The 26,478-nt window shown below is 55.1% G+C and overlaps 9 protein-coding genes across 9 annotated transcripts; 6 read left to right on the forward strand and 3 right to left on the reverse strand.

Moving 5' to 3' along the window:
- Window positions 1-915: 915 nt before the first annotated feature.
- Window positions 916-6,698, forward strand: WHR41_03644 (uncharacterized protein; the record flags this gene model as incomplete). Its single annotated transcript, XM_069372250.1, has 2 exons — window positions 916-5,627; window positions 5,684-6,698. 2 exons carry the CDS (start codon window positions 916-918, stop codon window positions 6,696-6,698), a joined length of 5,727 nt encoding a protein of 1,908 aa, XP_069230861.1.
- Window positions 6,699-6,870: 172 nt separating this feature from the next.
- Window positions 6,871-8,369, reverse strand: WHR41_03645 (uncharacterized protein). Its single transcript, XM_069372251.1, has 4 exons — window positions 7,986-8,369; window positions 7,726-7,932; window positions 7,536-7,664; window positions 6,871-7,463 (listed from the first exon to the last, which is right to left on the reverse strand). The coding sequence occupies exons 1-4, from the start codon at window positions 8,184-8,186 to the stop codon at window positions 7,032-7,034; spliced, it is 969 nt and encodes a 322-aa protein (XP_069230860.1). The 5' UTR covers window positions 8,187-8,369; the 3' UTR covers window positions 6,871-7,031.
- Window positions 8,370-8,770: 401 nt separating this feature from the next.
- Window positions 8,771-11,900, reverse strand: WHR41_03646 (uncharacterized protein). The gene is made up of 3 exons (XM_069372252.1): window positions 9,583-11,900; window positions 9,282-9,525; window positions 8,771-9,226 (listed from the first exon to the last, which is right to left on the reverse strand). The coding sequence occupies exons 1-3, from the start codon at window positions 11,790-11,792 to the stop codon at window positions 8,915-8,917; spliced, it is 2,766 nt and encodes a 921-aa protein (XP_069230793.1). The 5' UTR covers window positions 11,793-11,900; the 3' UTR covers window positions 8,771-8,914.
- A 284-nt stretch (window positions 11,901-12,184) lies between these two features.
- On the forward strand, window positions 12,185-13,257 carry pup2 (putative proteasome subunit alpha type-5; the record flags this gene model as incomplete). Its single annotated transcript, XM_069372253.1, has 6 exons — window positions 12,185-12,209; window positions 12,329-12,341; window positions 12,393-12,632; window positions 12,685-12,867; window positions 12,927-13,028; window positions 13,083-13,257. The coding sequence occupies 6 exons, from the start codon at window positions 12,185-12,187 to the stop codon at window positions 13,255-13,257; spliced, it is 738 nt and encodes a 245-aa protein (XP_069230749.1).
- Window positions 13,258-13,641: 384 nt separating this feature from the next.
- Window positions 13,642-15,125, forward strand: WHR41_03648 (uncharacterized protein). The gene is made up of 2 exons (XM_069372254.1): window positions 13,642-13,987; window positions 14,068-15,125. The coding sequence occupies exons 1-2, from the start codon at window positions 13,790-13,792 to the stop codon at window positions 14,977-14,979; spliced, it is 1,110 nt and encodes a 369-aa protein (XP_069230864.1). The 5' UTR covers window positions 13,642-13,789; the 3' UTR covers window positions 14,980-15,125.
- Window positions 15,126-15,276: 151 nt separating this feature from the next.
- On the forward strand, window positions 15,277-17,321 carry WHR41_03649 (uncharacterized protein; the record flags this gene model as incomplete). The annotated part of the gene is made up of 2 exons (XM_069372255.1): window positions 15,277-15,925; window positions 15,986-17,321. The coding sequence occupies exons 1-2, from the start codon at window positions 15,435-15,437 to the stop codon at window positions 17,319-17,321; spliced, it is 1,827 nt and encodes a 608-aa protein (XP_069230863.1). The 5' UTR covers window positions 15,277-15,434.
- A 1,418-nt stretch (window positions 17,322-18,739) lies between these two features.
- WHR41_03650 (uncharacterized protein) lies at window positions 18,740-21,023 on the forward strand (the record flags this gene model as incomplete). Its single annotated transcript, XM_069372256.1, has 7 exons — window positions 18,740-18,923; window positions 18,981-19,069; window positions 19,135-19,443; window positions 19,503-19,586; window positions 19,643-19,901; window positions 19,973-20,652; window positions 20,706-21,023. The coding sequence occupies 7 exons, from the start codon at window positions 18,740-18,742 to the stop codon at window positions 21,021-21,023; spliced, it is 1,923 nt and encodes a 640-aa protein (XP_069230726.1).
- Window positions 21,024-21,033: 10 nt separating this feature from the next.
- Window positions 21,034-22,818, reverse strand: WHR41_03651 (uncharacterized protein). Its single transcript, XM_069372257.1, has 2 exons — window positions 21,889-22,818; window positions 21,034-21,831 (listed from the first exon to the last, which is right to left on the reverse strand). Exons 1-2 carry the CDS (start codon window positions 22,709-22,711, stop codon window positions 21,323-21,325), a joined length of 1,332 nt encoding a protein of 443 aa, XP_069230727.1. The 5' UTR covers window positions 22,712-22,818; the 3' UTR covers window positions 21,034-21,322.
- A 330-nt stretch (window positions 22,819-23,148) lies between these two features.
- WHR41_03652 (uncharacterized protein) lies at window positions 23,149-25,316 on the forward strand. The gene is made up of 4 exons (XM_069372258.1): window positions 23,149-23,773; window positions 23,827-23,962; window positions 24,020-24,760; window positions 24,817-25,316. The coding sequence occupies exons 1-4, from the start codon at window positions 23,594-23,596 to the stop codon at window positions 25,143-25,145; spliced, it is 1,386 nt and encodes a 461-aa protein (XP_069230724.1). The 5' UTR covers window positions 23,149-23,593; the 3' UTR covers window positions 25,146-25,316.
- Window positions 25,317-26,478: the final 1,162 nt, after the last annotated feature.

Consider the following 26,478-nt stretch of genomic DNA (forward strand, 5'->3'; position numbering starts at 1 on the left):
TCTAGGAGACAAGCGTTTGCCTTTGGTATTCGACGTTCCGATTGGGGAGGCATCATAAAAGATCCATGGGTTTTCGATCAACTGTGTTCCTACTCGGCGGGGCCCATACCTCACTTCTCTTCCCATCATCTGATGTATACCAGAACTCGCAATCTCCCCTCTCGATGGTACGCCAATTCCGTCGGTATGCCCGCCGTTCGCGATCAGCAGATCCCTACGGCCGGACATATCTCCATCGATCTTAATTACCACCGCAGGACACCAAACGCAAAAATCCCCGGATTCTGTTTCATCATCAGTGCTTTCCCAGGGGCCCCTCGCCAACCCTCTGACCAGTCTCGTGCGGCAGCCAGGGCAAGGTTCAAACGGCGCTTCGCGTGGCCCACCCTCGCTTGGGCCACCAATGTGCAAGTGGCGTGTGGGACGGCTTGGGTGCCCGCGGCACGCACGTCTCGTGTCAAGTCGGTCGGTTTGGGTGCTGGAGGGTTCGACCTCACGCACACCTCGCTCGCTATCTTTCCCTCTCCCTGGATTTTAAGTATTGTGGCTTTTCGGCAGAGTCGAACACCAAGGCGGGAATTTCTCTTGTCTTGCGCAGGTACCGGACTTGCAGACTCCACGCGACGCCTGGGCTGCTTTCAATCCCGCGCTGCTGTGTCGCCGACTGGACTCGCGAGAGGGGACTTGGACGGATTGTGCTTCGAGAGGGTTCCGACCGGACAGTAAAGAGGAGATAGTAATAGAGAAGACGCCCGCCGGCCAACACCCTCGCGCGCGCGCGCATGCCCGCCCGCGCCATCGCCATTCCGCACCCGGCCAGCCAGTAGCCACCCCATGTGAACCAGCCCGCCTCGCCGGCGCAAGGGACTCGGATTCGAACCGGAGGGGGAGATCTCCCCGAAGAGGCACAGAAGAATGGCGGACACCAACACGGCGCTGCAGGCGCAGCTCGACGAGCTGGACCGCGACCTGGAGGAAGGGGACATCACGCGCAAGGGCTACGAGAAGCGCCGCACCATGCTGCTGTCGCAGTTCCTGGGCCCCGCGCAGGTCGAGCGCCTCAACACGGGCCTGCGCGTGCACTCCGCCGACGACAGCAGCCACCCCGGCAGCGAGGCGGCGTCGACGTACGGGGGCGCGGGAGGAGGGCTTTTGGCGCCCGAGGGCCAGCAGGAGGCGGACGCGGCGAGCGTGGGCAGTTACGGGAGTATAAGTCGCGGGCCGTATGGGAATGGAGGAGGGGAGGGATTCGGATCACAGCAGCAAGGCTACGAGCCCGGCCCGCCGAGCCAGGTGCAGAGGTTCCAGGCGCAGCAGCTGGGCATGCGGCCGCCGGCGCAGAGGCAGAGCTCGTACGGCACGGCGGGCGGCGACAACAGGCCCGCGAGCCCCAGCAGCTCGTACGGGCCCGAGATCATCACGGACTACGCGTTCAGCCCGGACGGCCGCGCGCCGCCGGGTGACGCGCAGGGCCAGGGTCAGGGTCAGTGGGCGGCCACGACTCCGCCGGGCGGGAATAGCAGGCTCAGCACGATGATGGACTCGCAGGGCTACTTCTCCGACTTCACTGGCCAGCAGATGGGCGACCGACCACGGCACGAGAGCTATGGGGGCCCGCAGCGGTATTCGCAGGGAGAGGCGTTTTCGCCTACAGCGGCGATTCCGCCGCCTTTGTATGGGAAGGATGACCTTGCGACGGTTGCGCCGGTGCACCAGTTGCCGCTCGAGCCGCGAGATGTACCATTTGCGGTGTACGATCCGCATAATAGCAACGTGCCCATGTCGCAGTTCGACAACCTCGGCGCCGTGCTGCGGCATCGAGGGAAGATGCAGGCGCGGCAGCCGGCGTACTGGGTGCTAGACTCGAAGGGCAAGGAGACCGCGTCGATTACTTGGGAAAAGCTTACGTCGCGCGCCGAGAAGGTTGCGCAGTTGATCAGAGACAAGTCCAATTTACGGCACGGCGATCGGGTCGCACTCGTGTACAGAGACACCGAGGTCATTGATTTTGTAATCGCGCTTATGGGATGCTTCATTGCTGGCGTGGTCGCGGTACCGATCAACAACGTAGACGACTACCACAAACTCAGCCTGCTGCTCACGACCACACAGGCGCACCTGGCGCTCACCACAGACAATAACCTCAAGGCCTTCCACCGTGACATCTCCGCGCAGCGACTCAAATGGCCCACAGGCGTCGAATGGTGGAAAACGAACGAGTTCGGCTCTTTCCACCCAAAGAAGAACCACGACGCCGCGCCCCTGCAAGTCCCCGACCTGGCGTATATCGAGTTCTCGCGCGCGCCGACCGGCGACCTGCGCGGCGTCGTCCTCAGCCACCGCACCATCATGCACCAGATGGCCTGCGTGTCCGCCATCGTCTCGACCATCCCCGCGCAAGCCAGCAACGACACCTTCTCCTCCGGCCTGCGCAACCCAGACGGCTCCTTCGTCGCCCCACGAGCCAGCAAAAGCGAGACCATCCTCTCCTACCTCGACCCGCGCGAGGGCGTCGGCATGATCCTCGGCGTGCTGCTGGGCGTCTACGGCGGGCACACGACGGTGTGGATGGAGGCGAAGACGGTCGACACCGCCGGCCTGTACGCGCACCTGATCACGAAGTACAAGGCGACGATCATGGCCGCCGACTACCCGGGGCTCAAGCGCGCCGCGTACAACTACCAGCAGGACCCGATGAGCACGCGGAATTTCAAGAAGAACATGGAGCCGAACTTCGCGTCCGTCAAGCTCTGCCTTATCGATTCGCTGACGGTCGACGCGGAGTTTCATGAGATTTTGGCGGATCGGTGGCTGAGGCCGATGCGCAATACGCGTGCTAGGGAGCTGGTGGCGCCGATGCTTTGCTTGCCTGAGCATGGCGGTATGATTATCTCGATGCGGGATTGGCTGGGTGGCGAGGAGAGGATGGGATGCCCGCTTTCGATGGGCGACCAGACGGATGGTGATAGCGACGACGGCGGGGCGAACAACCCCGAGACTGGCAATGGCTACAGCAGCTTGCTCAGCGGCGCCAACAGCGATAGGAAGAGGGCCAAGACGAAGCAGCAGACCGATTTGAGCGAGGTGCTGCTCGACAAGGAGAGCTTGAAGACGAACGAGGTCGTCGTGCTCGCTCTCGGAGACGAAGTGAGGAAAAGGGCGAACGAGCCGGGGACCATCCGCGCGGGCGCGTTTGGCTATCCGCTGCCTGACGCTACTATGGCGCTTGTCGACCCGGAGACTAATCTGTTATGCCCGCCATTCACGGTCGGTGAGATCTGGGTAGATTCTCCTTCGCTCTCGGGCGGGTTCTGGGCGCTGCCTAAACACACCGAGACCATCTTCCATGCGAGACCGTATCGATTCGTCGACGGCAGTCCCACACCGGTCTTGGTAGAGCCGGAGTTCCTGCGCACTGGTCTTTTGGGATGCATCATCGAAGGCAAGATCTACGTGCTGGGTCTTTACGAAGACAGAATACGACAGCGCGTCGAGTGGGTCGAGCACGGCGTGCAAGAGCTGGAGCACCGCTACTTCTTCGTGCAGCACCTGGTCGTCAGCATCATGAAGACCGTGCCCAAGATCTATGATTGCTCGGCTTTCGACGCGCACGTCAACGGCGAGTACCTGCCCATCATTCTGATTGAGACGCAAGCAGCGAGCACCGCGCCAACTACTACCGGTGGTCCACCGCGGCAGCTCGACATTCCTTTCCTCGATTCTTTGAGCGAGAGGGTTATGGAACTGCTTTATCAGGAACATCATCTGCGAGTTTACTGCGTGATGATGACGGCGCCTAACACTTTGCCTCGCGTTATCAAGAACGGGCGTAGAGATATCGGCAACATGCTCTGTCGCAAAGAGTTCGACAATGGCACTCTTCCCTGCGTTCACGTCAAGTTCGGCGTGGAGCGTGCCGTGCAAAACCTTCCCCTCGGCGACGATCCAGCGGGCGGCATTTGGAGCCCACTCGCCAGTCAAGTGCGACAAGATATGCTTGCGCTGCATGCAGACAAGCAGTATTCCGGAGTCGACCACAGAGAAGTCGTCATCGACGACCGGACAAGCACGCCCCTGAACCAGTTCAGCAACATCCACGATCTCATGCAGTGGCGCGTCTCTCGGCAAGCCGAAGAGCTTTCATACTGCACGATCGACGGCCGCGGCAGGGAAGGCAAAGGCGTCAATTGGAAGAAGTTCGACCTCAAGGTTGCGGGCGTGGCGATGTACCTGCGCAACAAGGTCCGTGTGCAGCCTGGTGATCACCTTCTGCTGATGTACACACATTCTGAAGATTTTGTTTTCGCCGTGCACGCCTGTATTTGCCTCGGAGCTATTGCCGTCCCCATGGCGCCGCTGGACTCGAACAGGCTGAGCGAGGACGCGCCGGCGCTGCTGCATATGATGGCGGATTTCAAGATCAAGGCTATTCTTGTCAATGCGGACGTGGACTCGTTGCTGAAGCAGAAGACGGTCAGCCAGCACCTCAAGCAGTCTGCTTTGATTTTGAAGCTGCATATCCCGCCTACGTACAACACTACGAAGCCGCCTAAGCAATCGCATGGCTGCAGAGAACTTGGACTCACGATTCGGCCAGCTTGGATTCAACCTGGCTATCCCGTCATTATCTGGACGTACTGGTCGCCGGATCAGAGACGAATCGCTGTACAGCTGGGACACGACACGATCATGGCTCTGTGTAAGGTTCAGAAAGAGACTTGCCAAATGACCTCGACTCGCCCTGTGCTAGGATGTGTTCGCAGCACGATGGGTCTCGGCTTCTTGCACACTTGCATGATGGGCATCTTCCTCGCCACACCAACCTACCTTGTCTCCCCAGTCGACTTCGCCGGCAACCCCAACCTCTTCTTTCAAACCCTGTCCCGCTACAAGATCAAAGACACCTACGCGACCGCACAAATGCTCGACCACGCTATGGCGCACTCGGCCGGCAAGAATGCCTCGTTGCACGAGCTCAAGAACCTAATGATCTCCACCGAGCAGCGCCCGCGCATGGACGTCTACGACAAGGTCCGCGTCGCTTTCGGCCAGAGCGGCCTCGACCGCACCGCCATCAACACCATCTACAGCCACGTCCTCAATCCCATGGTCGCCAGCCGCAGCTACATGTGCATCGAGCCCATCGAGATCTACCTCGACCCGTCGAGCTTGCGCCGCGGACTTGTCGTTGCTGTCGATCCTGACCAAGAACCGTTTGCGCTCAAGCTGCAGGATTCGGGAATGGTGCCGGTCAGCACGCAGATCAGCATTGTCAACCCGGAGACTAATTCGCTTTGCCTTGTGGGTGAATACGGTGAGATTTGGGTTCAGTCCGAGGCGAATGCGCATTCGTTCTATGGATCGCGGGACGCTTTTGATGCCGAACGCTTCAATGGACGCACTGTCGACGGCGATCCTGGTGTCAGATATGTTCGCACAGGTGACCTTGGTTTCTTGCATAGCGTTAGCAGGCCGATTGGTCCTGGGGGCAACATGGTGGAGATGCAGGTGCTGTTCGTGCTTGGTAGCATTGGTGAGACTTTCGAAGTTAACGGGCTACAACACTTCCCGATGGACGTAGAGTCGAGCGTGGAAAGGTGTCATCGGGCGCTCGTGAGAGGCGGATGGTAAGATTTTCGAAGTCTCTGCGTTACGTGACGATCATGCTAACGAAATACCACAGTGCAATCTTCCAAGCCGGGTCTCTTCTCGTGCTCATTGCCGAAGTCCGCACGCGAGCCTTCCTCGCTTCTCTCGTCCCCGTCATCGTTAACTCCGTTCTGAACGAACACCAGCTCGTCCTCGACATTGTCGCTTTCGTCGCCCTTGGTGACTTCCCTCGCTCCCGTCTCGGCGAGAAGCAGCGTGGTAAGATCCTCGCATCCTGGGTGAGCAGAAAGATGCGCACCATTGCCCAGTTCAGCATCCGCGACCCAGACGCCGAAGGCAGTGTGGGCACTGTTGTACCAGAAGAAGGCATGGCACGACGAGGCAGCGCGCAAAGCGGCCGTACAGGCGCTCGCAGTCTCCGACAGAGCGGCGTCTCCAACCTCGGCGGCGGCAGCTCCCTCCGACACACAGAAAGCATCGCCCAAATGCCCTTAGTCGAAGAGCCCGTTCCCTCGCAAGACTACTTGGCCGTCGAAACGAACGCAGCCTTCGCCCAGCAGCGCCGCATCAGCTCCCCCGGCCTCTCAGACTTCGACCGCGCAAACGACGACACCCCGACCAACGAGCGCCCAGACCCTTACTCCCTCAACACCACCCTCGACTACTCCCCCGTCGAGCCGGGCAACCTCGACTCCGACTCGCCCCAGCGCTACACGATGCACGACACCGAAAGCCTGCACCCGCCGCCCCTCAACTCCAACCGATCATCGTCCGGCTCTCCCCTCCCTGACATCTCCAGCTTCGACTTCAATCCCGGCTACCAGGCCGCGGGCGCCGCGCCGTCCTCGCCGCAGCCGCACCACGCGCAGCCCATCGGCGTGGCGCAGGGAGACCGCCAGCTGCTGCCTTCGCAGCAGGGCCGGCAGCCGCAAAAGTATAATTACTATGACGATGACGATGGGGACGGGTCGCCGGTTGAAGTGCCGCAGGGTTTGAATGGGGGCGGCGGGCTGAGGGTTGCGAATCGGGCGAGCGGCGAGAGTGAGGATTGGGGCGCGGAGGCGTTGAGACATATGAATATTCGATGATGAGGGCGAGGGATGAGGTTTGCATGGCCGATGGGTGACGTCGATTAAGATTTCTTTTGTTTTTGTGCACGAGGTGGATGCAATTGTGGATCTTGCCCGTGGTTGTTGATAGAAAGTTAGAGGAGCATTGCAGTGCATTAAGAGCGGACGTGGAGCGCCGTCAAAGCATAAATGAGGGAGCTGAGAGAGATGCTAGAATTCGAGATATGCTGTACATGAGGACATGATCAATTTGGCAAATGAACTGCATTTTGGAGCAACGACGAGCAAATAAAAGTCAAGTCTGGAGACAAGTTGAAACGTTAGAGAAACAAAAGTCAAAAACCACAAACATCACAACCTATGCTTCTCCCTAATCAACGTATCCTTCACACCCACCAACTCTCCCTCCGCAATCCCCAAATCCTTCGCCGTAATCACATGCCCCTTGTGTGCCTTGCCCCAATCGCTCTCCATCGCAAACGACTCCAGCATCATCGCCAGCTCTCCACCAATCTCCTTGCCCCACAGATCCTCATACTCCGCCCTCGAGATCTGCACGAACGTCGCCCGCTTCCCCGTGGCGTCTTTCCAGGCTTGCAAGTACTCGCTGAAGGGGCCTTGCTCCGTGTAGACGAAGGCGTACTTGGCGGGCGTGCTGATGTGCGGTTTGGCCAGGATCGCGGAGACGAAGGCGCCGGTGTTGGTTTCGGTGTCGCCTGCGTAGTAGATGGGGGTTGAGGCGGGGATGGGTTGGAGGTAGACGTGCGAGCCGGTGCTGTTGGGCTGGGTTGGAAGGTGGCGTTAGTTGGGAAACGAGATGGGAGGGGGTTCTCAGTGAAGGGAAGGGGTGCTCACGAGCTCGGTCGGGATCATCATTGGGAAGGCCCAGAAGTTGCTTGCGAACATGCCGAGCCAGAGGAAGGTCGTTTTCTTTGCTAAGTCTGGGAGCTCAGCCTTGATCTTGTCGGCGGCTTTGTCTTTGCTCTGAGAGGTGGTTAGCTTGCCATTCCGGAAAAAGGCTGCAATTTTTTCAAGAAAAGCGTACGTCCATGTGAGGCACGGCATATTTCGGACCTGCTAGCTTTTCGGCTGACGGTAGGGTGTGCAGGATCAAATGCTCTAGAGTGGGGATGCTGTTGGCGGCAGTCGCTATGTTGACGATCTGCTGAGTTTCTTTCTCCTCTGCTGCCTTGGCTCCGTTGTCGAACATGTACTCGAAGAAATTGGTGACGCCGAAGATAGCATTCGCACCCTACATGATGTAAGTAAGGACAAATCGAGAGTGTATCAGCTGGCAACGCTGACCTCGAAAGCAGTCTTCAAGGACGATACATGGTCGTAGTTGGCGGAAGCAAGTTCCGCACCGGCTTCAAGGAGTGCTTTGGCGCCAGCAGACTCCTTGTTGCGGGTGATGGCACGGACTTTCCATCCGTCTGTGAGCATACGGCGGGCTACGGAGCCACCGAGACCGCCAGTAGCGCCGCAGACGACGATGAGTTTGGCCATTGTGGTAGATGATGTTTCAACGGGATGCTCAAAGGATTAGACGGTGAAGAGATTATTCAATGACGGACAGAGGCAGATCCAATACACTTATATATGCACTCTGGCGTCTAGGAAGACAGACAGCTAGACATGTGATCGCACGTTTTCAGCGCAGCTTTGTAAGCTCGGCATACAAACTACAGAGCTGACAGTCATGCTCCAGGCACCCAAGCGATGCGTAACGCCATATCTTGCTTTCGCGGTGAACATGGGATTTCTGGCCAAAAGGTACAGGTACAGGTTAGAGTTGCAGAGCGCTGACTGAGCAGTGGCCTGATACGTTTGCCCCGCTGTGGCGTAACTCAGGCGTCAATCTCCTCATGATAACGAGCTCGGAGCCAAGATTCGGTCAGGAAGAGTATGGACAGAGATCGGACAGGTCGTTATTGACTGCGGGCATGAAATTTCATGGGATGGTCTCGAACATGCAGGGACTCGCTGGGCTTCAGTGCTCTGGGGAGAGGGAAAGTCTCGGCTTCACCCCACTAGTGATTGAAACGATTACGTGCAAAGCTGGCTTGGAGCGGGCATCTGAGCTTGCGCCATTGTGTTTGGGAACCTTGTGTGGATGGAGCTGAGCCTCGTCAATACGTGGTAATCGTTCGAAACACGTAGTGTTCGTTGGCGGAATAGTATCATCATCATGGACATTCGTCAATACGCTTCTCATCAATGAACGATTTCGACAATCACTGAAGCCCCTCAACACCAGCTCCAGGACCGGGCCTGCCATCTGGTCCACCCTCAGCAGCCATGCTGAGTCTGGCGCATAGACCCAAGAAACCAACGGTCTCGGTAGCGGCGAGATAATTCAACGCGTCAAGCAGAATCTTCAGATGCCTCGAGAAGTGCTGCTCGTATTGTTGAAGGATTGAGAAAAGCTTCTTAAGCTTCTCATCGTCGACTGTCTCGACGTTGCCGGAGGCTTGATCGAGATACCGAGTCAGACTGGCGGTGTAGTTGGCGAAGAGTGCGCAAGTGCCTGTGACCTTCGAGTTGATCTATAGTACAGTCAGTGATACGGTGACGAAGATCGATTGATGCGAGTCAACTCACTCGGAGTAGCTTGCTGTTGGTCAACATGCACTCCTTCAGGCAGGTGGCCAGGAAGTCAACGTGGTCTTGCATCAGCTCGTCAACAGTCCGTTTCGGAGCGTTGGGAGCAGCCCCCTTGTCGTTGCTGGCTTCTGGATCGTCGTCCGACGTATGAAGGCGGCTCATGAATGCTCGCCAATTGGGTTCTATCACTTCCGATGTGCAGAAGTAGAGGAGCTGTTGTACAAAGATAAGCATACGCGACCTGTTCACAACATCGGTCAGTAAGGTCTTGACGACGTAGATTATGCCAATCGGATACCTTAGACACCAGGCTCTCTTCTTCCAAAGTTCAATCTTTGGGTTGCCTGTTTTCCTTCTCCATACACCAACATCTCGCACAGGCCCGCTACCTCTGCTGCCGTTCAAATCCCGCTTCGCCGTACCAATACCTCCCGCATCACACCATGAATTTATCAGCTGCCCTTCCAGATGCTTCAAACTAAGAAGGTATCGAAACAGCAATTGGTACCGTGTCAACGTGACACGGGATATGATCAACGATAATGGGAAAGGCACCCCAAAATCCAGGGTCAGTGCCTCGTGTGCTGAGATCTCTTTCTCGTCCTTGCCGTGAACGCTTTCCGCAGCATGCGTGTAGCTGTTGTTCATATTTGTAGTATCAGCGTCCATGCCCTGCACGTTGACGACACGCATGAGCCATCCTACAAGTCCAGTGTCGGCCATGTTTACTTTGACATCTTCTTTGAACGGATCTTCAGAGGCGACTGAGCCCGGTGTATGCAGCACCAGATCTAGCAAAGACTGCAACTTGCCGACGTTCGCTGACTTGGCGTTCTTCCGAAGCTCCGATTGCGACAGCTCGAGGAAATATGTGAACCAGTCCGAGCGATCGAGGAAGAAGTAGTGCTTCAAACTGTTGAGTCTCTGCGGTAGCTGATGGGTGGTGAGCAACAGGCGCATGAGAGCTGCGTTTGCGTCGGTGTACGCTTGGTTGACATTAGAGATAAAGTTCAGATCGAAAATGTCATGCGGAATGCCAGTGGTGGATGTAAGATCAGTATTGAAGGTCGTAGAGAAGGTCGCGCCAGAGGAACATTCTCGCACTACGTTCAAGTACTTTCCTGCGAGCAGCACTCTCTCCTTGACGCCTTCCAGCTGAGGAGGTACCAGTTCTGGTCGGAGAGTGTAACGCTTCTCCCAATACTCATCGGTGTAGTCTTGCTCAAGCAGTTCGCGTTTGATAGACTTGGCTTCTTTGACCATAAACTCTTGATGTGGATCTTTTACGTTTCCGTGATGTAGCCATTCGTTCAGCATGCGTACGTAAGGCTTCGAGGCATCTTTGAGCAGCGTGGAAAGTAGATCTTTCGCTTGTGGGTCGCCACTTAGAGCTTGTAATCGTTTCGTCAGAAGAGACAGCAGGGCGCCGCCAATGCACGATTTCTTGCCCTTAGAAGATGCTCCAGGCCCTTCTTTGAGAGATGCCAATACGTTTTCGAACTCGTCTTCATCGTCATCTTCATCTTCATCCTCGATCGGGTCGCCGATCAATGCGTTCTCTGTCAAAACCTCCTGTGCCAGAGTGTAAAGCTGAGACATGACGTGCGCGCTCTTCTTCAGGTACAGTGACATTTGATGCAGGCTGAATCCGCTGTTGTTTAGATATTGATTTTCCAGTTGAGCCACCAAAATTAGGAAGTCTTTCTGCAACCTCCGGATCGCTGCGCACAAGGCGTGACTGACACTGCCATAGTCGTTTCGGCTCATTACCTCACAGAAAGCCTCCAGAGCCAATGCGTGTGTTGCAGTACGCAGAACTTGCATTGCCAGATCCCGCAAACTAGGATCCACTCCAGATGCTATCGTGTAATCCGGCCCAGTGAGACGGCTCTTCTCATCGAATGGATCGTACGGCTCTTGGCCGCGGTTGGCCTCCGAAGAGAAAGAGATATACTGTCCCTCGAAGCCCAATAGCACAAATAACAAATCATCGATCAGTGCTCGTTCCTGTTCTTCCAGACCCAACCCCATCATAGACGCGGGATTCAAGCTTGTGGGCGCATGTTTGGCTTGTGGTGGAATCGAAACACGACTGGCCAAAGGTGCCTGGTTGGGCGCAGGAGCCAGTAGTGTAGCAGTCGGACTCCATGTTTGAGGCAGTGTTTGCGCAGCTGGATCAGGCTGCTTCGACAGGGACTTTCTCTTTGCCTCAACATCAGGTCGCGGACTTCGTCTGGGCTCTTCCTGTGACTGGGCGGTCTGCAGTGGGGTTTTCGTGCGTCTGATAGCAGCCTCTTGCTCTAGAACCCGTCGCCTCGTAGACGTCTCGGTGGTCGTAGTGGCTTTGCGAGTATGCGACGACTGTGATCCAGACCTGCTTATGTCGCCGGATGTGTTTCGTAGTCGGTCATGTGCAGCGCTGGCTGGGCGGGACTGCTGTTGACGTAGGGCAGCCGAAGCCCGTCGTTCGGCGACTGATGCACCGCGAGATGGCGGGTTGGAGGCCATTGACCCGCGTTGTCATGCCACTTGCCCAAGTATACCAGTAGTCCAAGTCGTCAAGATAATGCCTCGTCCGCTTCACGCATGGTGTTGCTCAACTTGGGCTTGCGCCAGCTCCAGACGATCGCGGGGAACGCGTGCGCCAAACAAAAGGCAAGCGCGGCGCGTCCGGCGGCAACGGCCGTGGATCTACCCGCAGAGCCGCCGCCGGAGCTCCCAGTTGACGACACCGCAGCTCTGCCTGGAGACACATGCGCGCCGCTTGAAACACCTCTGGGCTAATATCACCAAACCACTGTCTCTCCATTCGACTCCTCCTTCAAAGCTCATAGTCATCGCGCAAGCCACGTGATCGATTTAGCCTATTCAAATCGACCACAGGAAACCCGACCGCCATCATGTTCATCGCACGATCTGAGTATGGTATGTTCATTGTCTCGCATGAGCATTTATCGCGCTGCCCATTTGCAGTCTTTGCGCTACCAGCACACGGCATGCACCCCTTTCAAGTACACATTTTGCTGACTCTTCATGTCTTCCAGATCGCGGCATCAAGTACGTACAAACACCCAAACGAACCGCCCTAGCTCTCTAACACTTCGCTAGCACCTTCTCGCCCGAAGGCCGTCTCTTCCAGGTCGAATACTCCCTCGAGGCCATCAAGCTTGGCAGTACCGCGATCGGAATCCAGACTAGCGAGGGTGTTGTTCTTGGTGTGGAGAAGAGAGTGACAAGCACGCTTTTGGAGACGAGCTCCGTGGAGAAGATTGTTGAGATTGACAAACACATCGGCTGCGCCATCTCTGGTCTGCAGGCTGACAGCAGGACACTGATTGAGCACGCACGGTACGTTGGCAAGAGCAAGGGTATCATGATTCGGCGGCTGACAGGAGCGCAGTGTTACTTCGCAATCACACGCCTTCAACTACGCCGAGCCTCTGTCTGTTGAGAGCTGCACGCAGAGCATATGTGATCTGGCGCTGAGATTCGGTGAGGGTGCGGAAGGAGAGGAGAGCATAATGTCCAGGCCTTTCGGTGTCGCTCTTCTCATCGGAGGCTGGGACGAGGACGGTCCTTCGCTGTAAGTGGCTGGAGATGCGCGATTAGATTGCAATGTGAGAGGCTGACATTATCGCACAGCTACCACGCAGAGCCGTCCGGCACATTCTACCGCTATGACGCGAAAGCTATCGGCTCCGGTTCGGAAGGTGCACAGGCTGAGCTCGTAAACGAGTACCACAAGTATGATAGCCTTCTCCGATTCCTTACGCACATTCCGCTAATACTCCTCTGCAGGAGCTTAACCCTTCAGGAGGCAGAGACACTCACTCTTCGCACCCTCAAGCAGGTCATGGAGGAGAAGCTTGACGCCAAGAACGTGCAACTTTCAAGCATCACCAAGGACAAGGGTTTCCGCATCTATTCCGATGAGGAGATGAAGGAGTGCGTTGGCAAGCTTGAGGGCAACTAGTTGATCACGAGCCATCGACGTGGACCGGGTGTGTAAAATAGCATGGCATGGCGCTGTAGAAGCCAGCATGGCACGATAAAATTATGATGCATCTTATTACCAACATAGCGGTACTCTTTTTCCGTTCTGCCTGCTATTTTGGTAAACCATATGTCATGCTCGATCAACAAGTATGCACCTATGGCGAAAAAGGGCCAAAGAATGTCATGCTCCCACAGGACCTGATTAACCATTCGTTACGATGAATTATTTCCTGCTTGCATGAGAAATGCGTTCCAAGAATCCCGCCTGTGGTGTCACATGCATGCGGCTCTGCAACATCAGCCTCATCGGGATCAGACGACTCCGTGCCTCGGCTCAGAATGTTTGGCTCCAAGACTCGACAACGCGGACACTGAAGCCCACCGTGTCGACAAGAACACTAAGGGGCGCGGCTCCCTTGGCTATTCACATTCCATCATGCCCTTCCTGTTCTCGCAATTCCTTCCACATAGTACCTGACTGTAATTCTTAATTTCATCCGCGCCCCACCATGTCGGCGGTTCAGCGTCTCCCGATGATGGCGGGGACTCTCAGCGTCGGAGCCAGCCTGGCGGCCATCGCTGGAGTTCCCTCTCTACGACACCGAGTAGCACATCTGTTGAGCGGAAGGATAACAGGCAAGATGTTGTGGCTACTGGCAGCCGCTTTTGCGCTGCTGAATGTCAAGAATCTGCCATTTGTTTGGCACGTAAGTCCCCCATTTTTTCCCCGGTAGAAAAACGCATTTACATCAAGGAGAGCAAGGACTGACCATTCTCCCGACAACAGTGGCGTGTATTCAAAGGCTTGATCTACCAGATCTTCCTGCAGAAACATGAACGGACGCCAAAAGACCTCTTCGCACCCATGATCACTTCCTCGTTCAACACCCCCTACGACTGCGACTACAACCTGCACAAGTCGAACTCAACTTACTTTGCCGATCTCGACGTCTCGCGGGCCCACTACATGGGCAGTGTCATTCGCACAGGCCTCCAGCGCTTGAATGCCGGCGACGAGGAGGGCCTCCCGGCCGAGGTGTGCGCGGCTAAGGGTAAATACTACGTTGCGCTTGGCGCGATCGGGTGCTTCTTCCACCGCGAGATCGCGCCGCTGCAGCGCTTCGAGGTCTACACGCGGATCCTGAGCTGGGACAGGAAGTGGATGTACCTGGTGTCGCATGTGGTCAAGAAGGGCGCGATCAAGCCGGACTCGTACATTCTGCAGCCTTGGAAGAAAGGCAAGGGCGTAGGCGAGAAGAAAAAGAGCGACGAGGAGGATTTGAAGAAACATGTTTTCGCCACGAGTATTGCCCGCTATGTCGTCAAGAAGGGCAGGCTTACGGTCAACCCGGAGATCATCCTTGAGCGCTCGAGGTTGCTGCCGAAGAGGCCTGCGGGTGTTGGTCTGCCGCCAAGGACGGAGGACTCGGTTGTGCCCACGCCTGCGACTGACGGCACGCCGGCTACGGACGGTGCTGTCAAAGGTCCGGAGCAGATCGCTGCGGAGGTGAGCTCGAAGCTTGGAAATGGAGAAATGATCAATGGTGAGGTCGATGAGGACGAGGACTGGACGTGGGATCACATGGAGACCGAGAGACTCCGCGGACTCAAGATGGCGAGTCACTTCGATAAATTGAGCGGCATCCACGACGAGATTAGAGCTGGTGAGGTTCTTGGACAGTATTCCGATTGGTTCTAGGATAAGTGTCGTTGGTTTCGAATGTCATCATGTACACATAGGGATTGATAGACCCTGCTGATATATCACGAGAGCTGCAGGTACACCGCACTAATAACATCCGATATTTTTCAATATGCACCGTCGAGTCTCCGAGAATATCAATATGAGCCTATTCGTTCATAAAAGTGAATATCTCTTTGCGAAGACCGATCAAAAGTCAAATTTTACATGCGTCGTGCGCGGCCCCTCTCTGAAGCCCGTATTTCATACGGTGTGGCGTACGACATCCGAAGCACGTACAGAATACGGCGCACGACCATAGTCGGATATTCAGGTTTGACAATACCCTGATATAAAGAGCAGGTGATGTATTTGCAAAATCCATCTCCCTCATTCCCTTTCAATCAGTCGCTCGACGACGAGCATCAATTCATTGCTTTCTTTGTGCTCGGATTCCGTTCAGTCCATTCGCCATGGTTCCGGCGTTCATCTTTCGCTTGGCTGCGTTTGGCGCTTTTCCTTTGACGGCTCTTGCCTCGATCGAACGTCCGCAATGCAAGGCCAATCCCCTTGAGTCAACCTGGCCTCGATCAACGCAATGGGCTGCTTTGAACGAATCAATCAACGGAGCGCTCATCTCGACTTCGCCGGTTGCGTCTTCCTGCTGGAACGGCAGCAACTACGACTCGCCTTTCTCCTGCCAGACTGTTGAGTCCAACTGGAGCTCCAGCGTCTTCCACGCGTCTTTGCCCGAGTCCATCGGCGCATGGATCTTTGCGAACAACTCCTGCGTGCCGCCGACTGCTTCTGGCTACACTGAGGTCCAGGGCTGCCGGCTTGGTGGGCTTCCTTCCTACATCGTAAATGCTACGGACGAGCAACAAATTGCGACGGCTTTGCGATGGGCGTCTGATCGCGATGTGAGAGTTGTGGTCAAGGGTACCGGGCACGACCTGAACGGCCGGTGAGGATTTTTCTTTTCAATTCCTTTGGGTTGATCTGTTGAACTGACTTGGGAATGCAGTTCGAGCGGTGCATTTGCACTTTCCATCTGGACTCGCCATTTCCGACGACTTGAAAGAAAAACTGCATGGAAAGTGCCCGGACCAGCTAATACAACACAAGACGTCATCATCGCCGGAAGTGGTCACGGTTGGGGAGATGTGCTCGATTTCGCCCTCAGCCAGGGCAGAGTGGTGACAACTGGCCAAGACCCCAGTGTTGGTCTCGGAGGATACATTCAAGGAGGCGGCCATGGTCCCTTGGCAAGCACGTACGGCCTCGCAGCGCAGCAAGTGCTTCAGATGACCATCGTAACGCCTACGGGAGAAGTATTGATCGCGGACGACAGTCAAAACACAGACCTATTTTGGGCTATCCGTGGAGGCGGGGGCGGCCAGTACGGCATCGTCACCGAGTATGTCATCATGCACTTCACAGCACCTGAATCGGTCAACTTCGGCTCTATCATGTTGGCGCCTCTGAACGAGGCAGGCGAAAATGCATCGTTGGATGCTGCTGCCGTACTATTCAAAGCCCTGCCGAACCTGATGGACCAAGGTGTTGCAGGAGCCATGTCACTTGCCTCTGGAGAAGCCGCCGGCAAATTCAATCCCTCCGCACCATCTGAGACCAAGGGTGCAGTCGCCACATTCGCGATCTGGAGCTTCAACATGAGCGAGAGCTGTCTCGACGGTTTGATCAAACCTGTTGCCGATCAGATGCGCGCCCAAGGAGACAACAGCACGCTGAGTGTTTCTTACTCTGCATCCAACGTGGGCAACTACAGCACATTCTGCAGCAGCATCTCAGGCAGCAACACGGCCGGCGCCGGAGGAATCTCTTCATCTCGCCTTCTTGGTCGCCGTCACCTTGAAATTCCACACGCAACGCTTCGTAGCAATCTCGAAAGGGCTCTCGTAGCCCAGAACGAGACGGCAGGGACCTACATGACGATTGGTCTTTCAGGAGGCCCCGGCGTAATCAATAAACCCGACTCTCGTTTCGGCGCCATCCTCCCAGCCTGGAAGTCGGCATACCTCCACCTGCTCGTCGGTGGAGCATCCGCTTCGCCCAACGCGACCGTCTCACCCACTACTGCACTTTCCGAAAATGCCGAGTGGATTGATGCTCACAAGGAGAAGCTTTGGCGCGAATGGGCTCCGGATTCGGGCTCTTACATGAACGAGGCCAACCCGTACAACACTCACTTCAAGCATGATTTCTACGGTGCGAACTACGAGAGGTTGCTGCAGATCAAGCATAAGTACGACCCGAACCAGAGTCTTTTCGTTCTGTCCGGTGTTGGGAGTGATAAGTGGGAATATAACTTGCAGTCTGGCAAGCTTTGTAGAATCTAGGACTCTATGAATTTGCGAGGTATATAGCCCAGATCAGATGTGAGGCCTTTCCAAAATCAGGCCAAAGCATATGTCTCTCTTTCCAATGCGTCATGGCCACGCAAAGCTCATGTGTTCAACAGTGCGCGTCGGAGCATTCTGAGTCCCAACGTAGAGCCAGGTAAGTGCTTGTCAACGGCTTGATCAAACCACGGTCTCTGCTCATCCATGGAAACTGGTGCCAGAACCTCGCTGTCTGCGTATGAGCGAGACGTCGCTGCTGCTGACCGATGCCAGCCGCTGTTGCTTGTTAGTAACCTTGATACGCAAGTGATTGGATCCATGGCTATTACGCACCTGAAGGAAATGGGTTGCCTCGCCATGTCCATTGATCGTGCATCGCCCGCAATGCAAGACACGTTGGGGCTAACGAAGCATGCAGTGTCCACCACACCCAAGATGCCCTCCTGGGCGAGCACTTGCTTAATGGGTTCGACAGACGCAACGATCCTCGAAAAAATTTGTCCCGTCGACTGAGTAGTTTGAGGAGGACAGACAATGTGTAGGATCCTGTCGTCTCGCCGGCGACAAGCTCTCCAAGGTAATACGCCAAGACGCTTCGCGGAACGATGTATCATGACTCTAGCAGTTTGCTGAGAGCATACTGCGCACTCAAGATGACGAGCGTCTCCGAAGGTGCAGTCAATTTGCCGCGAACTGAGAAGTGATTTGAGGTCGTGGCGTGAGGTGGGCGCAGAGTTTCCTCTTCAAGGTATTCCTTCAACGGTATGTAGGCCCTCTCGGGAATCAGTGTGGCTTACAGTAAGAATTCTATCGTCTCATCGATTTCATTGATCCGCATCCCTGAAGACCTGGGATGTGCGGTGAAGATCTCGACCTGCTTCGACCGGAAGGAATCTTTGGCCAGCGAAGGTGAAGACGATGTGCTGTGCCGCCATTACTAGGTGTATGAACGTACGAATGTTCAAATGATGATGAAAGGCGGCCTCAGGTTCTGTTTCACTTACTATGGATTGTGACAAATTGATTACACGGTATGAAAGCTTTGATGCCATAGGTAGGGTCCTGCTTGAAGCCACACGGCAAGAAAACGATCTGTCAACGTAGAGACGATGTTCCGCCCGTCAACGTGCCGTAAGGACGATGGCCTCTGGACAAAGATCGCTCCAGTGCCCCTGGCTGACCACGAAGATGTCGATTGGGACTCATTGTCATATGACGTTATTTAGTAGCGCATTGGACACGCGGGCTTTGGAAGGTGACATGTGAGCAGTCTTCATCCTGGGAGTCCGGTAAGGTGTGCTCATATTCATTCAAACCGTTACAGCTTCATGGGAGCGTGGCCATACCGGACGCCGATATTGTGTAAATTGACTCTCCCATTGTGACCCCAAAGGCACTCGTTTCCGTGCTACGAGATGTGTGGCATCTCAGCTGTCATCTCATTGTCTCCAAAGGCGTTAGACCTTGCCGTCAGAGGCTTACGAGATGCGAGTGATTCGGCGGGTGCTGCATCCTCGCCGCTTGACAAAAGTCTCGACGCCATAGAGCATCGTGGCCCTGATGCACGCAAGACTTGGTCAAGCGAGGATGGCAGAATCGGTGCGGAATCGAGAAACCTTGAAGTGCTCCGGCAGTCTCACTGACAAATGACGGTAGCCTTAGGACATGTACGCCTCGCAATCAACGACTTGAGCCCTGACGGCGAGCAGCCGTTTCATTCTTCGAACGGCAATGTTCACGCTGTTGTCAATGGAGAGCTTTACGACGCGGACTTTATCCGGAACAATTGATCAAAGATGCTGGTGCCAAGTTCAAAGGGAAGAGTGACTGCGAAATCGTCATCGCACTCTACGAAACTTACGGACTGTCTTTCCTTGAACACTTGCGCGGAGAATTTGCCATCTGCCTGTACGATTCGAGGCTGAAGGTGTTTATTGCTGCTCGTGACCGCTACGGAAAAAAGCCGTTGTACTTTACCCAAGTCAATGGCCAGTTGCTTGTGGCGGCAGAGATGAAGGCCTTTGAACCTCTCGGCTGGAAACCTGAGTGGGATGTGAACAGCATGAAGGAGCGAGGATGGAGTCACGACCAGCGTACGATGTTCTCGGGAGTGAAGAAGGTTTGAACTACTCATCAAACGTTCCCTCCCTCGAACCGATGCTAACATGCTTCTACTAGATTCGACCCGGTTGCTACTTTACTTGCGATGTCACGGGGAACCTGGATCATCAACCTCATTGGGATCTGAGTTATCCGGACAAGGTCAGCATAACAATCACCAGCAAGGAAAACTGTGATTCATCTGACATCTGACTCAGCATATAATTGACACCCGCACGGAGGATGAGCTCATCATGGGCGTCCGAGAAAGATTGCTTGAAGCTGTTCGTGTGCGCCTAAGAGCCGATGTACCGGTTGGTGTGTTCCTCAGTGGAGGGATCGATTCCTCGATTGTCGCAGGCATGGTCAAACACTTGATGAAAGAGAAAGGTGAACAGTCCGGTAATGTGGAGCAATTGGAGAACATTCACTGCTACAGCATTGGCTTCGATGGAGGAGGTGGATTTGACGAATTCGGTCAGTATAATCGTTTCACCTTACATTGTATGCTACTTTCGAAACTACTTGTGCTGACCTTTGAATCATAGATATCGCCCGACGGTCAGCCGAGGCACTTGGTGTACAGTTCCACAAGACATCAGTCACTGAACAAGTCCTCGCAGACAATTTTGAGGCAGCTACATGGCACTGCGAGCAGGCTCTCCCTGATTTGAACTTCGTGGGCAAATACGTTCTTTCAGACGCCCCACGAGCTCATCGGGTCAAAGTTGTCTTGACGGGCGAAGGGGCCGACGAACACTTCATTGGATATCCCGCATTCCTGCCTGACTTCCTCGCGGAAGCTGACAGCTCATGGCCGGGCAATAGCCTGCCCGAATCCGACCGAGAGGCTCTCTGGCGGGAGGCGAAAAAAGCATCTCAGCATATGTTTGCTGTCAAAGAAGCGAGCAAGGCCACAACTCTCGCAAGCCGCCAGGTCAACAACGTCACGACCCTCTTCACAATGGGAGCGAGCGCCAACCACATCTTCCGCCCCTGGACCAGCCAGTTCGGCGAATGCCACCATCAACAAGCCATCGCCAACAACGTCAACGGCATTGCCCGCAGTCTGATGGCAAGCTCCTGGCACCCGGTGCACACCGCAGAGTACCTGTGGACGAAAGGCTACCTTGGCAACGCCATTCTCACATCTCTGGCCGACCGCGTAGAAATGGCTCATAGCCTCGAAGCCCGACCGCCGTTCCTGGACCATCACCTGACAGAATACGTGAACAAACTGCCGCCCGGTGTCAAAATGCGCTACACCCGGAGACCCGCAAGTGCACTGAAAAGTGGGTCCTCCGCGAGGCGGGCAAGCCGTTCATCACGCAGGAGCTCTACGAGCGGAAGAAGCATCCTTTCTCCGCACCACCGTCGTGGCCGGCTGGTGGGCCGTTGCATAAGCTTATGGCGAGGCTGGTGAGCCGTGAGAACATTGAGCAACTGGGGTATATTGAGTGGAGTGTGGTCAAGGATGAGGTCCGGAAGGCTTTCGAGGAGAGGGATGCTTCGAGCTTTCGGATGACTATCCTGCTCGCGCAGTACGTTGTACTGGGGCAGAAGTTTAGAGTGAAGCAAGCGACTCCTGTAGAGCAATGAAGTTATGGGATGGACTACGAATGGAGAGTCTGATACATTGATTGCACCAGATCAAAGACACGAACGCGATGCGATGCGACGTGACCTTCGTGGAGCCGATCTCAACGCATACGATTAAGGGTTACTGATAAAATAGGTTAAGGGTCCCTCTGCATGGAATTTCCACGACAGAGCTGGCATACCGATGTCGCTTCGAACGTCGATGATGTTATCCAACAGTCTGTCTGCCATAAGAAAAGCATCAGAAATATCGATCGAACTTGGATCCAGCCCGGAAGCTGACGTGCTCCGTGCTAAATCTACAAGCAACCAGAGCTCTTCTTCGCGCCAGGAAACTTGTTCTGCAGCGCATCCCACAGCGGCTCGCCGCCCATAGTCAAGTCGTCCCAAACCGGGCAGTCCAAGCTCAGCAGGGGGATCTTGACGATCTGTTGAATGAGATCAAGCGGCGCCTCAAGGGTCTTGTAGATGTTGCTCAGGTAGTTGGGCGAAGCCATCTTGACGACTTGCATCACGAAGCAAAGGAGGTTGTTTCCCTCAAGCAGCTGGCCAGCGTTGATGACACCGCCGAGGATGTCGTCGAGATCGACGCCGGTGAACGAGTTGACGCTGCCGACGTTGCCGCCGATGCTGCCGAGCTCAGGGTACTGTGCGATCATGGCTAGGGTGTCGACGTTGAGCTGCACGAGTCCATAGTCAACGGGGGTGTGGTACCAGTTCTCGGGGATCTGTTCGTGGCCGGGTCTGTATTCTAGGCCGCCGTCGGTGGTGTTGTAGACGCCGAAGAAGGATTGCAGGACATTGTGAGCTGTTTTGAGAAGGTCAGTATGGGTCACTCGCTGATGAGACATTAGGATTGGCTTACTCAATTTGCCTTCGGTATTATCGCCGCTGGTGTGGTTCGCCATCAAGCGACCGATAAAGAAAAAGCCGGCGTTGCGAGCGATCATGCCAGTGAAAGGACCGTAGTAGAAGTAAGGGTTGGTTTCGACGGACTCATGCCAGCGGTCGGCAGACCACTTGGCCAACACATCAAATGAGAAGTCTTCCTCGGCAGGGACAGTGTTGTACAGCTGTTCGAAGCGCGTCATGTTCATCGTCCATGCGTCGCCGGTCGCGTATAAATCGTTGCGAGTCGGGGAGGCATCAGCTTCAAGGAAGTTATGCGAGTGATCGATGCCTTGAGGCGTTCCAAGGACGCCCTGAAGGTTATCCAGAGCGTTCCAAACGGCAGTGGAGTTGCCGCCAATAGAGAAAGAGGGATCAAGAGAGATCGGGTTACCAGTCCAGACGACGCCCATGATGGCCAGGACGAGGGCAAGCTCAATGCCCATGTTGAACACCTGGTGCATGGCTGCTACAGACTCGATCAAACCAACGTGGCCGCTACGGTGGATGTACCCGTGGTTTGCCATGGCATTGAGACCTGGGCAAGGCCCACGTAGGTCCTCCGACGTGGGAGGCTGGAAGGCATGCTTGCCACTGACATCGACGGCCTTGTTCTCAAACGGATCGAGAGCTTCAAGAACGCCTTCGAGATCGTGTTCAATCGTCTGGAGAAGTCCAGAAGTCAGATCAAGGAGGCCGCTGAGAAGGCCGCGTTTCTCGATCTCCTGAAGATGATGCGCTGGGAATGCCAGAGAGCCAGCAACGCAGCTAGCGGCCAATAGGAACCTTTGAAAATGCATGGGTGGAACGAGTGACTATGGGTAAGGTGGTAAGCAACAAGGGAAAGCGAGTGATGGGACGAAGATACGGTCGGTGGCCGTCACAAACAGTTTCTACGACCGACGAGCGTGGTTCTCCACGGCGTCGTAATGCGGACATTACCTGCTCGCTTCTGGAAGTGAGCCTCCGCACACATGAATCAGCAACAGTGCACTTCATGATTTCGCTGGTCGTGATAGCGTCCGTTGGGTTGTGTTTTCAGGAGCTCACGGCCCGGCGATGGTGCACACCTGGTTGACCGTTTGGGGCCCGTCAAGTGTGAAGGTAGGTCGAACTAAAGAACTAACCCATGCACGCCGCTAGGTAGCCTTCGTGAAACCCCTGCGTCTTTAATGCAGACCAGAACCAGGATGATGCTGACGCAGCACCCGCATCCTTCGGGCGTCTTCACGCTTTGAGAGGGCCGTGCGTGACACCCCGGCCTGTCAAGCTGATCGCTGCCTTTCGTGGTGTCTTCCATCGCAATGACCATCCTCCCTCACGGCTCAACCTGCACTGCACCATTCCGATGCCCTTGTTATTTCTAATTGCCTCCCTGTCTAGCGGCCTCGTTATGTCAGTGCCGGTGGACTTCCAGTCTGTCGCATGGCGCGCACAGACAAGCCTGAGCTAAGCAACGGAGTACCAGGTCCGCACAAGCTATCTGAGCATAGACAGGATCAAGGATGAAACGCTATGCATGTAATGTACAAGAAAGGCTTTCTGGGAGATGCGTCGAGATCTGGATTTAACTCCTCATTCGCACTTGGCAAGTCGTGTTCGTTCTCTGTGGTTGAGTGATAAATGGTTCTTTCCAGCACCACAAGTCCTCAACACATGTCCGACGGCGCCTAAGTGAAAGGATGAGATTCTTTACGCAATTACAGGCGGGCCTTGTGCTGGCAGGTGTTGCACAAATGACCCTTGGGCAGACCGCGAGTCAATCGGACGTTGATGCAACGACAAACGCAACGGCCGTGGAAGCCGCACAGGAGGCAGCGAAGGCGGCCGCTGCATTGTTGGCAAGCATGCCCGAATGTGGTGTGAGTATACGAAGGGGGTCTATCCAAAACCATGCTGATGGTCTACTATACAGAGAACCTGCCTCGTCTCAGGCATTGCGGCTTCGCCCTGCGACTTGACCGATATTGCGTGCAGCTGCAGCAACGCTACGATTACTCAGCAAGTTGAGCTGTGCGTTACAGAGAGCTGTGTCGTCAAAGAACAACTCAGTAAGCCTCAAAAATCATCTATGTCTTATCCCGTCGACTAGTCTGACCCGCCTTCAGGCTCAAAGAACGCAACAAGCACACTCTGCTCCCTGCCGGTTCGTGATGAAAGTCATATTGTCTCTTGGGCTGGAGTCATTGGTGGCATCCTGGCAGTCATTGCGTACACCATGCGTATGATTTCACGACTACCTCGCTTCGGTGGACAACTTGGCTGGGACGACCTCGCCATCACGATCGCAATCCTGGAGATCATTCCGTTAACTGTTTTCTCGGTCTTACTGGCGAATCTGGGACTCGGCAAGGACATCTGGACGGTTCCTTTCGAAAATATCACGATGATCCTGAAGATCTACTACTTCGACGAGGACCTCTACCTGACTGCGTTGCCGCTCGTTAAAATTTCCATACTTCTTTTCTATCTTCGCATCTTCCCGCAGGACTGGTTCCGATACTCTTGCTTTGCTACAATGGCTGCTTGCGCGGGCTATGGCATAGCGTTCTTGCTGGTTTCGGTGTTTCAGTGCATTCCCATCAATTACGCATGGCTAAACTGGGACGGCGAACACACTGGAACCTGTAACGACATCAATGCGCAAGGATGGACCTCTGCCGCGTTTAATGTCATCCTGGACGTCATCGTGTTGGCTCTTCCCATGCCAGTCATCACTAAGCTGGAACTCAACAAGCGCAAGAAGTTCTTCATCTTGGTCATGTTCTCCGTCGGCTTCGTCGTCACAGTCGTCAGTATCCTGCGATTGCAGGTTCTCGTCCAATTCGGTGGTACCACCAACTTCACTTGTATGTATCATACCTCACCTCCTCTCCGATGTTGATGCCTACTAACACAACGACAGGGCACTATAGATCTGTCGGATACTGGAGTACCTCAGAAATCAACCTAGCAGTCATCTGTGCCTGTATGCCCGGTGTCCGCGCTATGATTGCCTGGGTCTTACCCAGAGTCATGGGTGACACGACGGCCGCAAAATCAACCGCAAAATCCGGATTCGGTAGCAGTTATGATGCTTCTGCGAGCGGCCCATCGATTGTGAAAAGGTCCCGACCGTCGCGAGATCTATTTGACAAATCGGACAAGGACTTTATTCCGTTGGTTGAGGTTACAGACACCAATGGCAAGGAGGGCCCGTCGAAGAGCAAAGATCGATGGTCTATGGAGGCTTGAAGGTCCGTGGGCGAAGGGTCCAGGCGTTTGTCTCGACAAATCGTTCTTGTGCAGGAACAATGCCTCATGAGTTGGTCTGGGGGTTTTCGACCATGTTTTTTTATTATCGTTCGCATATACCCTCGTTTGATAGGAACTTCCATTCTGTGAATTCAACCATTCCAGCCACAACCATCTGACTTCGCTCTCGTCCTTCCAAGTTGGCAGCACACCTCATCTTCGATTCGGCCTACATTACTCAGCGCAGCATTGACATGAGGCAAGTTCAAAGCAGGGTCATTATTCTGCCAGCCGTTTCACGCTAAGCAAACAAGCGTGACGTTGTCATGGATCGGTGCACCCGCCGAGGCTCCGAAGCGTTGCACAAGCTTTGCGCGTCTCCGCAGCGCGAACGTTCTCCACGACCTGAACAACGTTCGTAACGCATAACGGGGTCCCTTATCATGATGCCATCTTTGAAACGCTTCACACATGCAACGCTACACCCAGTATGCGTGAGACGTTGAGCCTCTGGTGTGACCAAAATGCTATCTGGAAGCACACATTAGCAGCGGCACGTGCAGCAATCCCAGTAAGTACGCGTCTTCGACGCATCTCACGGTTGCTCGAGCGAACGAGCGGTGAGCGCGATCGCAGGCTTGTGTCGAGCGCATGCAGGCAAATACCGAGAAACATCCATCGTGTCTTCCTCCGTCCCCTGACTCTAAGTGAAATACACGTGGTTCGTCCACAATAGCGCAGGAACGGTTCCTCCCTCCAAGCCACCACCACCTGCAGCAATTTGCAGGGGAGCAAACTAACCCGAACCTGCGCCGATGACGAGGAACCTCCTTGTTTAGCCGCTCGCTACCTCGTAGAACGATTTATGACGACCAGGTGTCTCCACGAGATCCCGGTCAACGGCCTGTCAACGCACTGACCTTTCCCTGGCAGCGTTTGCACAAGTCATGTCGACAGGGATCTAGAATGACATCGGAACCACTGTCCCGACTTTCGCATCCGATTCAACCCAGATCCTGACCGATCTGTTTTTGCCTACGCGGTCGACCATCATGTCGCAAGGAAGTTCCGTGCTGTCATTGCGTAAAGCCAGGCTACCGCCACCGAGATTGCTCTCAGCACCTTGATCTTCACCCCTGCAGCACCTTATATTGTCCGACGAACTGTGCGTTGATACTTCGACCACCACGCGGCTGATCGCCGTCTTCACATACGGATATTACCGTCCTACCAGGGCATGCCTGAAACCATTGAAGTAAACCAAGCCCTAGCAGTTTCGGCACCTTGCTCCCCATTGCTAGGCTGGGCTTAGTCAGTTTAGTACGGGCTGTCT

The sequence above is a fragment of the Cladosporium halotolerans genome (assembly GCF_011745625.1).
Source record: "Cladosporium halotolerans strain TM138-S3 chromosome Unknown Sca9, whole genome shotgun sequence".
NCBI classification, from domain to species: Eukaryota; Fungi; Ascomycota; class Dothideomycetes; order Cladosporiales; family Cladosporiaceae; genus Cladosporium; species Cladosporium halotolerans.

Bases quoted from the DNA above. Each gene is read 5' to 3' on its own strand.
- WHR41_03652 (XM_069372258.1), top strand. From the start codon at position 23,594: ATGAGATTCTTTACGCAATTACAGGCGGGCCTTGTGCTGGCAGGTGTT. The intron at 23,774-23,826 runs GTGAGTATACGA...TCTACTATACAG, and splicing joins CAAGCATGCCCGAATGTGGT to AGAACCTGCCTCGTCTCAGG. The intron at 23,963-24,019 runs GTAAGCCTCAAA...ACCCGCCTTCAG, and splicing joins TGTCGTCAAAGAACAACTCA to GCTCAAAGAACGCAACAAGC.
- WHR41_03645 (XM_069372251.1), bottom strand. From the start codon at position 8,186: ATGGCCAAACTCATCGTCGTCTGCGGCGCTACTGGCGGTCTCGGTGGC. The intron at 7,933-7,985 runs GTCAGCGTTGCC...TACATCATGTAG, and splicing joins CCTTGAAGACTGCTTTCGAG to GGTGCGAATGCTATCTTCGG. The intron at 7,665-7,725 runs GTACGCTTTTCT...ACCACCTCTCAG, and splicing joins ATGCCGTGCCTCACATGGAC to AGCAAAGACAAAGCCGCCGA.
- WHR41_03651 (XM_069372257.1), bottom strand. From the start codon at position 22,711: ATGCATTTTCAAAGGTTCCTATTGGCCGCTAGCTGCGTTGCTGGCTCT. The intron at 21,832-21,888 runs GTAAGCCAATCC...TTCTCAAAACAG, and splicing joins TAATACCGAAGGCAAATTGA to CTCACAATGTCCTGCAATCC.
- WHR41_03646 (XM_069372252.1), bottom strand. From the start codon at position 11,792: ATGGCCTCCAACCCGCCATCTCGCGGTGCATCAGTCGCCGAACGACGG. The intron at 9,526-9,582 runs GTATCCGATTGG...TGTTGTGAACAG, and splicing joins AAGAGAGCCTGGTGTCTAAG to GTCGCGTATGCTTATCTTTG. The intron at 9,227-9,281 runs GTGAGTTGACTC...ACTGTACTATAG, and splicing joins CCAACAGCAAGCTACTCCGA to ATCAACTCGAAGGTCACAGG.
- WHR41_03648 (XM_069372254.1), top strand. From the start codon at position 13,790: ATGTCGGCGGTTCAGCGTCTCCCGATGATGGCGGGGACTCTCAGCGTC. The intron at 13,988-14,067 runs GTAAGTCCCCCA...TCCCGACAACAG, and splicing joins ATCTGCCATTTGTTTGGCAC to TGGCGTGTATTCAAAGGCTT.